The following is a 17,608-nucleotide window of genomic DNA, read 5'->3' as shown; positions in this document are numbered from 1 at the left end:
TAACAAAAAGCTAAAGCAAAGGAAATCTAAAGCAAAAAGGCTACACCAGAAAAAGCTGACTACAAGAACTCCAAAAAGTGCCAGGATCAACGTAATGTAAAGGGTAGAATGATGAGAATGGATGAGGATTGAGAGAACATGACTCCACCTGCCCCCTTTTGGCAGTAAGTGAGCCATTAGATAGGCCAAGCCAGTTCATGTAGCCTTGCCCTTAATTAACCCTACTTTAAAATATATGCCATACTCCATCTGAAAACCACCATCCTCCAGCTAAAACACAAACAAGCAAGAAAAGTGTTACACATTCATAGCATTTGTTGATCGTGTGTCTTAATGTAATAGTTCTCACCCCATTTGTAGCGTTTTCTCTTCCACTCATAGATTGTAGCACAGCCTTATCGAGGCCAAGCTTCAAGCTAGCTTTGTCAAACATTTCCCTTTCATAAGAATTCCTTGTTATCAACCTGTAAATTTTCACTGATTTGCTCTGTCCTATTCTGTGACATCGTGCTTGAGCCTGATGAAACAAAGACAGATACTCAGTCACAGGCAATAAAAGGAAGAAACAAATTTAAAATAGTCAATACAGAGAATTACTTTAAAAGTTATTGCTTTCAATATAAATAATAATCTTTATGCTTTTAAGAGAGGGACAACCGATAGTTTCTCTTGTAGGTGAAGAAAATTTCACAGCAAAAAGGCAAAGAAAAATTTTCAATAAAATCATTGCTTGTAATATTACCTGGAGGTCATTTTGGGGGTTCCAGTCTGAATCAAAAATGATGCAGGTATCAGCAGCAGTAAGATTAATGCCCAAACCTCCTGCCCTTGTACACAGCAGGAAAACAAACCTATCGGAATCAGGTCTTGAAAACCTGTCAATAGCTGCCTGACGCAAGTTGCCTCTTACTCGGCCATCAATTCGTTCATATGGGTACCTGAAATAAAGATGCATTGTAAGGAGAACTTTACTGCAATGGCACTGTTTCTTTGTAAGACTATGCAATTAAAAAAAAAAGGAAATATGTTACTATAGGGTCAAAAGAACTACAACAAACTGAATGACTGTTCCGGTATCCACTAACTTCATCACTGCAAGACATACAACTTTGTCTCTTGTTTTGCACCTCTTGGTAAAGAACAAACTTTCACTCCAAGGAGTGAAATAAACAGTCAGGCTTAACCTAAAAACCTCTAGAGCCACCGAACCATTTAACTGAGTAGTAAACTAAGAGGTTTAAAGCTCTCCATGTGAGGTGACTTTGTATTCACCCGGAAGAAAAATCTCAGTACTTGCAACTTACAGGTAGGCTTTTCCCTTTAGCCAGATCACTACAGAAAATACTGTAAAGTGTTTGAATTTCATCCCTTTTCAATATGGATTACTCACAGGTTAAATACTGTGGCCACTGAGGAAAGCACAGTTTATTTAGAATTGTATTATATTGTTGCTCTCACCGTCTTTGAATGAGGTAGTCTTCCAGTATGTCCAAGCAGCGCACCATCTGGGAAAAGATAAGCACCCTGTGGCCACCAGCCTTCAGTTTTGGCAGCAGCTTGTCAATCAGTACTAGCTTGCCAGCAGCCTGGATCATTGCCTGGAGCTGAAAATCTGGAGAGTCGGCATTGTGTGTTTCTTTAAACTCTTCCAAAATTTTCTCTTCAGCACCTGCAAAGATTGGACAGCAATACATGAACACCATAAAGGGTTTTATTAATAAACAATGAGCTCGCCTTCAATACCCTATAGAAACTGCAAGAATGTTTTAAGCATTATGTGAATAAACATTTATAAAAAATATTAAGCTTGAATTTAAAGCATACTTATACACAAATACAGCATAAATAAAAAGTAACTTTGAGCATTCACTTTTTTTCCTCTTTTAAATGGGAGTAAACCCTTTCCTAAATGAATTCATACAACTATTTGATGCACACAATTTAATGAAAAATTAAGAAAAAAGATGAAAAAGTAAACCATATTCCAACTGATCAAATGGATTGTCTGTCTTTTTTAAAATGCAACATGAAAGAAAAAAAATCTCATTTCCACAGGAAAATACAAGGAATACAAATCACATTTGATGTCTGGGCCGCCAAACCCAAAACCAGGCTCAAACACGCACATGACCTAGACCTGCTCCTTCCGTTATTAATTATAGAATTAAAATCCAAACAATGAAAAAAAACTCATTTCAGGGGGAGGAGGGAGCAGCTGTGAAATTACCTTCTATTTAGCTTTCTTTTCTCACTGAAAGTATTTTTTTTGTTCAGTTTGACGAAGCTATCCAATGTACATATTCTTTCCAGAAATAGTCAAAAGTTCTTTCTTGCCACTCCCTTTGCCTATGACTGATATACACAGCAGCAAGTATTTCCTTGTACTGCTAATTACCTAAAGACTACAGACCACATTCAAGTTTTCTTTTCAGCCTCTCCTATGCTTTTATTCTGTTTTTTATGTCACTTCTACAAACAGTGGACTGTTCCAAGAATTATCAGATTACTATTCTTGGCTATGTAAAGGTTAGGAATCTTCGTTCTAAGCTTATTTCACATGCAAATAAACCCTTTTTTGAAGCTGTCTTTTTCACTCCCTCTGGTTTTTTTTTAAAACAAAATGTAGTTTATAAAATATTTCTAGTTTGTATAATATTCAGCTTCAATACCGCTTTTGAATAAGACAAGGAAAGGTGGGAGGGTTGAGGGAGGGGGGAGGAACAGCTCACTGCCAGGCTTCTGCTGAGCATCTCTCATATCCCATTTCTAAGTAGATGCCTGTAAACAAACACGCAAACGCACCCTCCCTGTGTGATCGCTGGTTCAGTGCCTACTGTAATGTGGTGTCTCAACTAGATACCACCCTAAGCAGGCTGACAGCTTCGTATTACTCAATACGCTTGCACTACTAGCTTTTACAGAACTTGGCGGACTCAAGATGTAACCACACTTGAAGGTAGTTTTACATCCCTGCATTTTCCTTATCTGGATTCCCTACTCCAAGCATTACTGATCCCAATGGTTTGCACATAAAAAAAATAAACCCATGTGAGAATAGACTAACCAGACACTCCTTCAAGTTCCCTTCAATCATATAATTTCTCATCTTGTAAAACGGGGAGAATTTTGGGTAGTAAATCTGATTCTGTACAGAGCTTAGGCAGTTTCAGTATATAGTAGGCTGTGAAGTAGCTCATACCAGTAACTTCAGTGATCTTTCTTGGTTACACCATTCATTTCTTACTCAACTGTGATATCCAAATTTAAGTTTCACTACTATGAAGCAAACCCATATGCAAACTCAGCATCTGCAAAAGCAAACCACCTAAGCCAAGCACACCACAACAAACCCACAAACAGGTCTAATGAATGGTTAATTTTCAGTATCAGAGTTTGATCTCAGCAAAACTCACTTCCATAATAGACCACGACCTCGAAAAATCTGTTCTTTCAAGAAACCTATCCTAGCTAAACCCTGTAAAAGACTGCCCTGTCTTTTTCATTTCTACTTCAAGTGCAATTAAGTTATGTACACTGAGTAGCCTGTTACCCAAAAGTTACTTCATGTAGTACCTGTAGGTCTGTAACACTAGTTCCTATCCTAGCTGACTTTTAGTAGGGGATGAAAAGAAGGTACTTGAATGTGTGCTTGGTCCATCAGGGAAACCCTCACTTTCACTCCTTATTAGGAGAGGCTTCCAGGGCTCAAGAGGGTATAAGGAACAGAGTAAGAAACCTTTCTGATGTTCAGCACTGTAGAATGTGTAAGTACAGAGGCACTCCCCACTGCTGGCTCTTGGAGACAGAGAAGGAGGAATGATGTATAAATACTTGAGAATGGTTGCTAGGGAGAAAATAAGGAGTCCAGCTCGAAGAAAAATGACAGACAATGCTTTGCCCAACTTGGTCGAGAATACACAATGCAGTCACTCCCTCTAGAAGTCTACTCAAAGACAGTGTCGGCAGACCACCATTCTCCCCTTCACAGAAGAGATCTACCAATCAAGAAACAAACAAAAAACCCAGCCCACAGTCAGTTCCTACCATACTACTTCCATCATATAACCTTCTATGGCCTTTAACTGAGAACTATCTAGAAGACTTGCTTGCAACTTTTATGCAAAAACACACAGTGTTGTTCTTGCACTGTATATTCAAATACACGTGCAGTACTGCCTTCTCACAAAACCCAGAAACTTGGAAGAAAATGAGAAGGATTCAGAGACACCTTTATAAAAGCAGTTAAGTCTCAAGAACTTGCTACTGCAACAAATTATTCTTCAGGAGAACGCTGTGCAACATTATGTACTAGCAGTACAAGATCTCTTGGTAGAACTACAATAAACTTGTGCCATCACTCTACGTACAAAGATGTCAGCTATCAATCTACAAAATAAAACCTCAGGCTCAGACAACTACAGGACAGAAGAGTTTTTTCTGTATAACTACAAAGGACATATTTGTTTAGTTGCATCCTCTGCACTAATAATAGTCAGGATTTATTTATTTTTCCCTCCCATCAAATCTGAGGGTTTGACGCACCTGCCATGTTGCTACATGACACAAAACAAGTCCAAATGTTTAGAAGTCACAAAAATGTCATAAAGGCAAAAGTGCTGAAGAGATAACTCCACTGCCCTTTATTAGGGTTAAGACAGTCATCAAAAAATACTTGAAGCTTTCTTTATAGCCACTTGGATTTCAGCAGTCTCTAACAGACACTAAACGATACAAGACTTGTGAGGACAAAGATCACTGCTGTAGGTAACACTGTAAGCACTACTCACTGTCATGGTTTAACCTCAGCCAGCAACTAAGCCCCACAGAGCTGCTTGCTCACTCCCTCCCAGCGGGATGGAAGGGAAGAAAATTAGAAGAGTAAAACTGGGAAAACTCATGGGTTGAGATAAGAACAGTTTAATAATAGAAATAAATTAAAATTTTAAAAAAGTAATGGAAAGGAAAATAACGGAGAGAGAAATAAAACCCAAGAAAGATAAGTGATACAACTCTATTTGACAGAACAAAGTGGCAGCAAAACATGCACTTTATTTCTTGTAGCAAACATGAAATAAGGAAAAATAATGGTGAGGTTCAAACTAGCTGAAAACAAGGAATTAAAAAAGCATCAAGTTCAGAAGCTCATAACCTGACCATCCTGAACTATTTTCTGGTAAACTCATTTATATAATGGGTTAACTTAAAACAAGGAATCAACAAACAAAAAAAACCCTACACGAGAACCAAAAAGCTACTTCACTGTATGCTCATCCGAGCTTAGAAACTGAGCAGCCCGCCAGCATGGTTGAGTTGAAGTACTTTGGAGTAACCCTATATCATGTCTTCAGAATAATTACTTGTGCATGAAATATAATTAGATGTCATTTTGTGAATCAGTTTTAAGCATTTTTCCCCCATTTAAACAAAAAATGTCAAGAAAAAAAAAAGTAAGCACTGCAATACGGAAGTCATACAACAAAAAACTGAGATCACATATGGCTCTTGAACAAAACAGTCTTGCACCATGCAGCTTTCAACCAGAATTAAGCCAACTATAGCATAAATCATACACAGTAAGGAAGAGGAGTTGGGAAACAAGAAACCAGTAGAATGCAACCCTGTAAGGAGCCTTGTGTTACATCCTCAAAGGGAAGATTCGATATGACCAACACATACAGTTTATCATACTTCAGACAGCTATAGCTAGCTGGTTCATTATATAGCACTTGTCATAGATAATCCTGATCTAAAACCAATAGCTTCACAGTGAGAAAGAGTATTTGTTATTGAAGTCTAAGATGATGTTCATACAAATCTTTTTCTGACTGGTTAAATTAGGAAAATGAACTGACAACATGTGGCCATAAAAGCATGCCTGATCATCATTTCTCACCTCACAATTTTTAGTCAGAAATTTTAAGTTACTATCTCATAATACTCTATGACAAGAAAATAAGTAGCAGCTAACTGCAACCCTAAAGAAAAAATTGCCATATTTACACCAGCATCCAACAACCTACATGTTAGCTTCTACAGGCAGCTGAGAGCAGTCTCGCAATTACAGGGCCTGGTTGTTGTGGGGGATTTCAACTACCCTGATATTTGCTGGGAGGCCTACTCAGCCAGCCATCCTCAGTCCAGGAGGTTCCTCCAGTGCATTGATGATAACTTTCTGATGCAAATGGTGGATGAGCCAACTAGGAGAGGAGCGCTGCTGGATCTGATCCTCACTAACAAGGAGGGTCTGGTTGAAGAGGTGAAGGTTGAGGGCAGCCTTGGTTGTAGTGACCATGAGATGGTAGAGTTCAGGATCTCATGTGGCAGGAACAGAATAGCTAGCAGAATCACAACCCTGGACTTCAGGAGGGCCAACTTTGGCCTTTTCAAGCAATTGCTAGGGGAAATCCCATGGGACAGGGTACTAGAAGGTAAGGGGGCCCAAGATAGTTGGTTAGCATTCAAGGACTGCTTCTTCCGAGCTCAAGATCAGAGCATCCCAACAGGTAGGAAGTCAAGGAAGGGTACCAGGAGACCTGCATGGTTAAACAGGGAACTGCTGGGCAAACTCAAGTGGAAGAAGAGGGTGTACAGATCATGGAAGGAGGGGCTGGCCACTTGGGAGGAATGTAAGTCTGTTGTCAGAGGATGTAGGGAGGCAATTAGGAAAGCTAAGGCCTCCTTGGAATTAAACCTTGCAAGAGAGGTCAAGGACAACAGAAAGGGCTTCTTCAAATACATTGCAGGTAAAATCAACACTAGAGGCAATGTAGGCCCACTGAGGAATGAGGTGGGGGCCCTGGAGACAGAAGATAAAAAGAAGGCGGAGTTACTGAATGCCTTCTTTGCCTCTGTCTATACTGTTGGAGGCTGTCCTGAGGAGCCCTGGACCCCTGCGGCCCCAGAAGAAGTCAGGATAGAGGAGGAATCTGTCTTGGTTGATGAGGGCTGGGTCAGGGAGTCAGGGACCAATTAAGCAACCTGGACGTCCATAAATCCATGGGCCCTGATGGGATGCACCCGCGGGTGCTGAGGGAGATGGCGGAAGTCATTGCTAGGCCACTCTCCATCATCTTTGCTAAGTCGTGGGCAACGGGAGAGGTGCCTGAGGACTGGAGGAAAGCGAATGTCACTCCAGTCTTCAAAAGGGGCAAGAAGGAGGACCCGGGTAACTATAGACCGGTCAGCCTCACCTCCATCCCCGGAAAGGGGATGGAACAACTTGTTCTTGATGCTGTCTCTAGGCACATCAAGGATAGGGGGATCATTAGGGGCACTCAGCATGGATTCACCAAAGGGAAGTCATGCTTAACCAACTTGATAGCCTTTTATGAGGATGTAACCCGGTGGATAGATGATGGTAAAGCTGTGGATGTGGTCTATCTCGATTTCAGTAAAGCATTTGACACGGTCTCCCACAGCATCCTCGCAGCTAAACTGAGGAAGTGTGGTCTGAATGATCGGGTAGTGAGGTGGATTGTGAACTGGCTGAAGGAAAGAAGCCAGAGAGTGGTGGTCAATGGGACAGAGTCCAGTTGGAGGTCTGTGTCTAGCGGAGTCCCGCAAGGGTCGGTACTGGGACCAGTTCTAGTCAATATATTCATTAATGACTTGGATGAGGGATTAGAGTGCACTGTCAGCAAGTTCGCTGATGACACAAAACGGGGAGGAGTGGCTGACACAACGGAAGGCTGCGCAGCCATTCAGAGAGACCTGGACAGGCTGGAGGGTTGGGCGGGGAGAAATTTAATGAAATATAACAAGGGCAAGTGTAGAGTCCTGCATCTGGGCAAGAATAACCCCATGTATGAGTACAAGTTGGGGGCAGACCTGTTGGAGACCAGCGTAGGGGAAAGGGACCTGGGGGTCCTAGTGGACAGCAGGATGACCATGAGCCAGCAGTGTGCCCTTGTGGCCAAGAAGGCCAATGGCATCCTGGGGTGTATTAGAAGGGGTGTGGTCAGCAGGTCAAGAGAGGTTCTCTTCCCCCTCTACTCTGCCCTGGTGAGGCCGCATCTGGAATATTGTGTCCAGTTCTGGGCCCCTCAGTTCAAGAAGGACAGGGAACTGCTAGAGAGAGTCCAGCGCAGAGCCACGAAGATGATTAAGGGAGTGGAACACCTCCCTTATGAGGAGAGGCTGAGGGAGCTGGGTCTCTTTAGCTTGGAGAAGAGGAGACTAAGGGGTGACCTCATTAATGTTTATAAATATGTAAAGGGCAAGTGTCATGAGGATGGAGCCAGGCTCTTCTCAGTGACATCCCTTGACAGGACAAGGGGCAATGGGTGCAAGCTGGAACACAGGAGGTTCCGCATAAATATGAGGAAAAACTTCTTTACGGTGAGGGTGACCGAACACTGGAACAGGCTGCCCAGAGAGGTTGTGGAGTCTCCTTCTCTGGAGACATTCAGAACCCGCCTGGACGCGTTCCTGTGTGATATGGTCTAGGCAATCCTGCTCCGGCAGGGGGATTGGACTAGATGATCTTTCGAGGTCCCTTCCAATCCCTAACATTCTGTGATTCTGTGATGTTAAGTGAAGTCTTGTTTGTCAGAAATAACAGAAAGGAAAACTTGATAATACCAACACTAACTCTTTCAGGGCTGGGAAGCCTTGGAAAAAAGCAGCATAGATGCCTTCAAAAGCAATGCTGTCCTGACTAGCAGATATCCATACCTAAGAGAACCTAAAAGCTTATCTCACTTTTCTACTTAAAATAAATGAGTAAATAAAGAGACATACTAGAACAGAATTTCTAATTTAGTGAACTTCCTTACAACCATTTTTTGAATGAGGAGAAAAACAGGAGGCCTACCATTAATAAGGTATGGATGATTGCAGCATTTTCTTAGTTCCATCATAGTGTTTAAAAGATTAGGTACATTTGCCTGACCTCCACCCTTGGAAAGAAATGTGAAATTCTTTTCAAGAATAGCACGATAGTATTTCTTCTGAATATTTGTCAGCTCAACTTCAATGATGGTTTCCTCTTTGGGGGCCAGGTTCTTCTCTACATCCTCCTTGAGACGTCTCAGCATCATCGGCTTCAAAATAGCTTGGAGTTTTTGCACCTAGGAAACATACGTTTAATACATAACTGAATTAAAACTGTAAGGCTTCAAATGTTTATTTTTTAATTTCCTTAATTCTAAAATCCCTGTTTCCTACCTCAGATCACAAGTAGAGAGCATTTGTAAAAAAAAAAAAATCTTTCCTCAATGACTTAGAGACTGAGCTCTCCTTGTTAACTCAGTGAGATATACACTTCTGAAGTAAATTTTTAGTGTGCATCACTTCTGTTTACTGAATGTTATTGAACAGACTTCACTTAGAACTATCCTTCTAGACAAGGATAGTACTGCACATCACTCATGCAAAGGTAATCCTAAGTAAGCACAGCTACATAAGCAAATCTGACCATAAGATCAAGTTTTGCAGTTAACTTCTAACCACTAAACACTGTGTTTAATGCTATTTTTCCCTTCATGTATCAGCTTCTAATTCTTATTTCCTTAGTTTTGACATCCACTGAAGCAGAAAACTACTTAGGCCTGGTCTCAAAATGAAAACATTTTATTTCTGTAAATTTTTAACACACTGACTATTTTTATTGTCTCCAGGTTTTGTAGCATATACTTTAAGACATGTCCAAGATGATGTGGAGGGGTGGGGATATCCATTTTCCTCAAAAAAAATAGTTAAATTTTGTCGGTTTTGTGAAGTCCCCTTACATAAAAAGCTCAAAAATACTCCTTATAGAAAAAGACTGGCATTTAGGTTCTTCTAGGTTGCCTCTCATCAAAGTACAAACCAGCTCAATGTTAACGAGCTGATAGTTTACCCTGAAATTGGTCATCACCTCCTGACTCCTGATGCAGAGCTGTATAGCAGAAACATGAACAAAAGACACTTTCTCCTGAATTTACATAATTCCTTTAGTAATAAAGCAACTTCAAGAGAAAGAAGATGAATTAGTACAGAGGGATGAACAAAAAAATACACAGAACAGGAATGCAAGGAGTAGAGGAGAAAACCTAACACACTAACACACAATCTCTCCCATCACTTGAAAGATAAATCAAATTCCAGAGCATCTAATGGTGTGTCAGCAGAGAAGGCACTTCTTCCAAAACTTGTTGGCCCAAGCAATCCAGGCTCCCAATTCTGCTCCTGGATCATGGCATTATTTTACTAATATTTCCATGTATGGTTTCAAAAATTTCCAGTTCTGCTCTGCTGACATTTTGAGCTGGCCAGATAAAAGCTATGTTAAAAGTTAGGATATAGTAAGTCCAGCTCAAATGCTATATTAACAGGACTACACGGCTTCTGGATCAGAGCCGGCTCACTTCCAATCAGGTCAGAGTCCAGCCTGACTGGCATGCAACTGCCTTCACAATCTGTGGAAACATATCTTATGATTCTCCCAGGACACACTATGATTTTTCCAGGAGGTAAGGGGCTGGGGAGGAGAGTTGTTTTGTAATTTAGACTATTAGCTATGAAAGAGTTGCTCTCAAAGAAAGTTAAAAAATTCAAGAACTCCAAAGTTAGAAATACCAGAAATGGAATTTTCAGAGAAAATCAACATACAGTTGCACACCAAAAGAACAAACAAGCAATTATAGAGGTATTTTCATCCAGCAACTGTTCCAGGACACCCCACTCCCATTTTTAAACACCACATTTTAACGAGGGGACACTTTCCCTATCTCTGCATGACCAATGGACAAAGGATAAAAAAAAAAAACAAACAGTGATAAGGCAAAATGACTTTTGGCCAAAAGCAAAAACTCAACAAAACGAAAACAAACAAACAAACAAAAGGGATAAAACTACTGTGGTCTTCCAAAAAGTAAACATGTATTACTTGTAAAAACAAGTAACGAAGTTCAGATATAATAAAAAGGATAAATTCACAATATCTAAATAGAAAGGTAAGTGTACAGGAGACGTTTACCTGTTCTTCAGTTTTCAGATCACCGAATTCTTGCATGAATGTGGTTTCTGATGGGAAGCGACCTGGTTCCAAGAAGTGAAGCAAGCTAAAAAGCTCTTCTACTGTATTTTGCAAAGGGGTTCCAGTAAGCAGCACTTTATGTTCCTGAAGGGTTAAGAAACAGTTGTCTAGGAATCCATCTAAATTCATTTTCAATGGAGAAATACACAAAATCCTCTCTCTTTTTCCCCTATATGTATCTCTTATCTTTGCTTCTTCTCCCCTCCCCCAACTACTTACATATAAGCTCTTTTTAAGACATTTCTAACTAGTATTCCGGCCTTCCTTCAGCGATAGCCCAGAAAAATACTTCACTGCTTAAGCACCTTCAAAAGTCCTCCAGATACAAGAAGAGATTTTACTGATCCACAATGTCCTAGCCTTTTCACAAATACAACGAACTTCAAACAGCAAAATAACAGCTGAACTTATCCCATCACTTCCAGTATAAATCCACCAATTTACTACACCTCCAACAGATCTCAGTGCGTGAATCTCTTCAGGGCAGGTCTAAGTTTCTAGAATAGAAAACCTGAAGCAGAGTCCTACTTTCCATCTACACATGACAGAGCATGACACTGGCAGAGACAAGAGGAAAAGCTGCATATTGCTTTAGAGGAAGAGCCCAGAAAGGTTAAGCAACTAGTCCAAAGTCAAACTCATTTCATAGTAGAACAAGAACTGAAGTGACAAGTCCCATATCTCTACCTATAGCCATGCCTATAAGCTCAGCTTTCCTCTAATAGCAACCATAATAAGGAAAAAAAAAATGTATACAGCATTTTTACAAACTTTTAATTCATGAAGCCTCCAGACTCCTTCAAGAAAAGTACTGTTTAACAAACAGGGAAAAAGAAACTAAAAGTGACCTACAGGTCAGCAGCGCTTGTGTAAGCTGATGTTTATGCCTCTTTATTCTTAACAGAAATAAGAGGTTTTGAGTTCCAGGTATTAACTTAGCATGACTGCATTCCTCTCACATTTTTAAAGAATCTTCTGACCAAAAAAAAAAAAAAAAAAAAAAAGTTTTCCATTTTAACTTGTAAATACCTTTAAAAACCATCATCTTATTTTTCTCTGTGTGCTTAATACACATATTTTGTGCACATAACACAATACATATTTATGTAACCATCAGAAACCAGCTCACTTTTTCCTGCCTTAGCCAGCCTGAAAGAACATCCTTATGGCCACACAACAAATTAGCATTAGAGCTGACATTAATGCAGAGCAGTTTAACTCCCACACCTGTATTTGGCCTCCTGACCATATTATACTTTTAAGTAAATGTCTGTGTGAAGAAGTGACTATGGAGTAAGTCACATGAAAAGAGAAAGTAAAGAACAAATTTATCTTGATTTATCTTGATTTTCTTAACAGAACCCACATAAGTCTAGGTCTAAATCAATGAAGAGACTTATGAATCATCAGCACTCCAAAATTCAAGGATTCATATGCTTCCAGGTATTTTAAAGATCTTCTCAGCTGCATTTCCTCATTCTTCTTAGCACTTGATGTGTTTATTTGAGAAGAAAACATCTTATTTTACATTTTGATGAACGATAAATCAGGAATAATAAGAATACAGAAGACGCAAATGTAAGAGATGTACACACTGACCAAGTCCATCATCTTGAGTCCTTCCAAAAGCTTACAGTTCCTGTTTTTCAGCCTGTGGGCCTCATCAATGACCACGCAACGCCACGGAATGTTACGCAGCTCTGGGCAATCAGTCAAGATCATTTCAAATGTTGTGATAATGGCATGGAACTTGTAGGACCCCTTTATCACACGACCCTAAAAAGAAAGTTAAAAGCAAAAAGTTAAAAAGCAAAAGTTAAACTCCCTGGCAAAAAAAGAAAATACATTTGTTTCATCTTCAAAATTCATTCTTTGAAAATACAGAACAGTACAATGGGCAAGATATTTTAAGTAAACAAAGTCATTATTGCTCACTCAACGAGGGAATACAAATGTGTAAGTTTACTACTGGCTTCATGCTAGCTATATTTTTAATCCTGTAAAAAGGCCCACGGAATCACTGCATATTCATTACAAAGATGTTACACAAGTACTTCAGTCGTAATTCATATGGATTATATTAATGCCTTGAAGCACTGATGTATTGCTGCAATATTCAAATAAGGTTTTCAGGCTTTGTCAAGATAATTTTCTTTTTTCTTTTAAATCAAAGGTATGTGACAGTCCTCCGAAACAATCCAAATAAGCCAGAAGTATACTAAAGCTTCATTTTTACTGCCATTAGGATATTTTGCTCCCAATAAACAGTAATTTTTTCCTAGTGGACATCAAGTATCAAAACACCTACAATTCTATGAAACAGCTTTGAAAAGAACGAAATCTCTGAACCCTTAAATGGTCAATGTATACCTCTGAATACACTTCCTTCATATTTTTGTAAATTTGTTGTTAAGGAAAGTTCAACAGGACGATTTACTTGATGTCTGGTACTATATTCACTCTTTATTTGGTTAATTGAGGGTCTTATTTTCAGGGTTGATACTAGAATGCTCTTTCAAAAAAAAAAAACCTGAATAAACTTCATTCAAGATCATGAAATGAACACCTTTCTGACATTATGCTATTATTTCTTCCCAATCTCGTTCCAAGAAAAATGTAACTTGGTATCTCCAGTGGCACTGGGTCTGTGCAGGAACACTGCCTCTCTAAGAATGAGCCTTCACCCAAGTTCAAAGCCATTTTATGTTTTTAAAGCAGGACTATATCGTGGGTTGCATACTGAATAAATTTCAAAAGAAGCAGACATTTTACAGCAAGGTGACCATTTCTTCCTTCAAACATGTGCAAGTCAGAATCCTTTTATAAGCAACCTGAATATAATCCTCTCCAAACTGCAGAGAACAGAACTGGCTACTGACTCAATAAATTGACTAGAAACCTGTTATGCTGAACTCAGCATTAAATCTGCCTATGTATATCAAGAGTACTCCAGAGGAAGTAACGACCTGCTCAACAGTGCTTTCTCACAGCATAGTCCAGAAACATTTATCTTCTTAGGGAGAAAAAGAGTTGTTACCTAACAAACAGAAGATGAAGATACACTAAGTGGGCAACTTACAAAGCCAGCAAATTGAAATGCTGCAACCTTCTCGTGAGTCAGCTATAACTGTGAAGATACGAGAACGCAGCCCAGGAGATTCTTTCCAAGTAGTGGAAAACACTTCCATGAGCAACATCACGACAGTATGGCAAGCAGTGCTCTTCAAAAAGGATCACTACATAAACCAACACATCCAGGTGAAGCAAAAATCAGAAGAGGGACCCTTGATTATATATATAAAGAGCTGTCTAAATCTCACATTAAAATATGCACAGTGGTCTTGCCACAAGAGCTCACACTGTTCGAGAGACAGTCAAATGCTGTATTGAAGAACACAGCAGTAAATCAAGTAGAAAGTTCCAAGAGCTCTCCCAAGAGCTTTAGAAGGCGAATGATGTTCTTTAACAGTTTCAGGCCTCCAACACTTGGGGAAGCATGGGAAAGAATCCAAAGTAATCCTAATAATGTCACGTTTGAGAAATTTAAATGTAGAAACTATCAGGAAAGTGACCTATAGCATTGTCACAGGTGAATTCTTAGGCAACTAGAAATTGATTTATCCTGTTTCAGTGTGGCAGTCCATGAAGTTCTGAGGTTGGAACCACAGGAATTTCAAATCCACTTAGTCAGAAAAGTTCTTCCATTTGAGGAAATAAATCTTCCTAATATGTAGCAGTTTCCTGTTCTGTTTGGGAAATTATTCTGGAAGCAACTCAAGGAACAGAGGTAGCCACAAGGTACAATAATTAGATATGAATGTAAAAGTTGGGTTATGTTTTGGGACATTACGTCTTAGCACATACAAAGTGAGAAGATCAATTGGAGGTGTATAAGAAGTGGACTTCTAAAAATGGAAATGGACTTCCACCAATGGGAACCATGTAAGATTATCATGGTCTTTTCCCACCAACCTCAGGCTCCACTTTGAGGAACAAGAGAACAGATGCAAGAAACAGACATGTTAACCAATTATTGCTGGAAGGCACCTGGAAAACTAAGTCGCAGCCACTTTGTAAAATGCAATTCAATGTCATCTTCAGTGAAAGACAGAGTCCCTATTGGTGAAATACTACCTTAAACTGCTGCACACTAACCATACTTTGCAGAAATCGGAGGTAAGCCTGTGCTGATGACATGTTCATAGCTCAGTAACTAAGAAAACCATGCAGGCAAGAAAATACTCTCCTAAGCCAACACCCACGGAGCCCAAAGGAAAATGAAACAGGTAAGCCAGAAAAAGTCCTGAACATCAACAGCATTATTTTGAGTTAAAATCAACCAAGGATAAGGTATTCCATTTCTACACATCAGCCAGGTGGTTTCTCTTTTTAGTCCTCATTACACTGCAAAGTAAATTTCCCTCACAAACAAGTCAACTCTTTTGCAGGGCTCTGTCATTGATTTTATTTGGCATATATAGTTTTCCTGATATTACAACAGAACTCTTTCTCAGAGGTAGAATACTACAGAAAAGCAACTAGCTTATTTGGTATTCCAATGAGGGAAGGCCCCCTGAAGGACTTTTCAATTATATTGCTCAAGAACACCAGAACAGCCTTCCCTACCTGACCCTCACAAGCAGTAAGGCAGGAAGAGATTTTAGGGGAATGCCTTTGGTAGCATGGTGCCCTTAGCATTGGTCACACCACTGCAGAAATGTATTTTGTTATCGACTGCTCTCTAGGTTTTCACAATAACTTGACTCTGGTTACTGGTGTTGACTCCGAAAACCACACTACTGCAGATGGGGTAGGTGCTTCTTACGCACGCTGTCTCTTATTATTGCCCTTCAAAGCCACGCAGACCTTCTCAACGTTCAACTGTCGTTTTGAGAAACAGCTCAGCTTGAGAGGCCTCTTTTCATATTAAGACCTAAACAGACAAAGATGCCAACGTCTGGGTTGATGTGTTTCGCAAGGGGACTAGAAATGATACCGCCAAAGCCTGCCTTCTTTCCCTCCCTTCTCATCCCCCATTGTATGCCCACTGATGGTACTTTAGAGGATGCCAGACTGAACAGTACACGGGGATTCTTTTTGTCATAACATGAAGAGATTTTTTTCCCGTAATTCAGTTTCTACCATGCATTTCACAGCTGACACAGTCTTACAAAGAATGGCACAGAGAAGGTGATTTCATAACACATTTAAGCTAGCTGCTGCCAAAAGGACGAGTTCACTCCATTTCTCCTTTATCCCCAACCATGGCAATTGTCTGATTCTCCTCTTAAGCCAGTTCAGGGAGCAAAGAGAGCAGAAAATGATTCATTTTTCTGTGCCATGAGTGCTTTGTTATTACTCGCTATGGGGTCAAATGACTGCCATTGTCATTGTAAGAGGTGAGTTAAGAATATGGCAACAGGGGGAACAAAACTTTCTGCAGCATCTTGCTTTAGATCCTTTTAGTTGCCCTTAGATTAACGAAGTGATATTGCCAAAATAACACTAAGAATCTGTACAACAAGTGGGATTTTTCTGATGATGTTCCCTCAGGTTTCATGCTACATAACTGCTGCATCCTAAGGTAAAGAACACGCTGAGAACAAGCACTGCTTAAATAACAAACAAACATGATTTTTAACACAGGAAACACTTCAGTAGAAACAGTATTTGTATAAACCCCAATTTTTAATTTTGATACAAAATATCTATCTCTAATAAGAAATAATTTTAAAACAAGAAAAAGTACAAATCAACTCAAGTTCACTTGTGTATTATACAAGTAGGTAAGAAGCTAAATGTGATTGTTATCGTAAGGAATATAAGCCATTAGACCTCAGTGTAGCAACTGTTATTCAAATCAATCGTCTTTAACAACAGTATATATGATTTTGATTTTAAAGTTTCTTTGATAAATTACTGAGAAAATGGTTATTTTCTAGGCCAAACAGATGTAACTTCTAACTACTATAAATTACTATGTGTTTTTCTACTATATTTAAGTACCTGATTCTATTTGTTTGCCCTAATGGCATGTCAAGTTGCACCACAGTCATCACCTTCAAAACAGTTTTTACTCGGTTCTTTCCCCGTAAAAGCATATTTTCTATCTCACAACCACCCTCATAGCCTTGCTCTAAGGACTCTAGTTTTCCAACAGTCTTTTTGAGGACACGAAGCAAGATCGAGGCAGAACTGGACTACCCACTACATTACTGACAAGCAGAAGAATGCTGTAACTTTTCTATTCTTTAATAAAGATTTCTTTCCTCCCACGCACTTGCACTACACTAGCCCTTTTAACCACAGTCTCACAGTATGAACTCATGTTTAACTGGTCGTGTGTCAGGACACAAAAGGATCTGCATTAGTCTTACAGGCTTCCCAGAACCGAGCTCTCCCTACTGTAAGAATCATCTCCATTCCTTGTCCACACATCACCCTATATTTAGCTATTCTGAGTATTGTTAGCTTGGATTCAAATTTATTAAGTAATACAGCTTACTCTGTATCCATGAACTGTCTTAATTATTTACCACTCTCCCCATCTTTGTGCCATTTGAAAACTTCCTCAGTAATGATTTTATGTTT

General features: G+C 39.6%; 1 protein-coding gene across 3 annotated transcripts in view; it reads right to left on the bottom strand.

The window, feature by feature from the left end:
- The window catches only part of CHD7 (chromodomain helicase DNA binding protein 7), a 133,609-nt gene that overhangs the window by 18,405 nt on the left and 97,596 nt on the right, over nt 1–17,608 (bottom strand). For all 3 annotated transcript variants that reach the window (XM_068395840.1, XM_068395842.1, XM_068395841.1), the window contains exons 13-18: nt 12,617–12,793; nt 10,958–11,101; nt 8,813–9,068; nt 1,459–1,669; nt 743–938; nt 350–517 (exon numbers count right to left, since the gene is read on the bottom strand). In XM_068395840.1, coding sequence (XP_068251941.1) covers nt 350–517; nt 743–938; nt 1,459–1,669; nt 8,813–9,068; nt 10,958–11,101; nt 12,617–12,793 — 1,152 coding nt within the window. The remainder of the gene's footprint in view (nt 1–349; nt 518–742; nt 939–1,458; nt 1,670–8,812; nt 9,069–10,957; nt 11,102–12,616; nt 12,794–17,608) is intronic.

Source organism: Nyctibius grandis, chromosome 3, assembly GCF_013368605.1.
Source record: "Nyctibius grandis isolate bNycGra1 chromosome 3, bNycGra1.pri, whole genome shotgun sequence".
Classification (NCBI taxonomy): domain Eukaryota; kingdom Metazoa; phylum Chordata; class Aves; order Nyctibiiformes; family Nyctibiidae; genus Nyctibius; species Nyctibius grandis.
The sequence above is the reverse complement of the archived record's forward strand: the minus strand, read 5'-3'. Positions and strand labels throughout refer to the sequence as shown.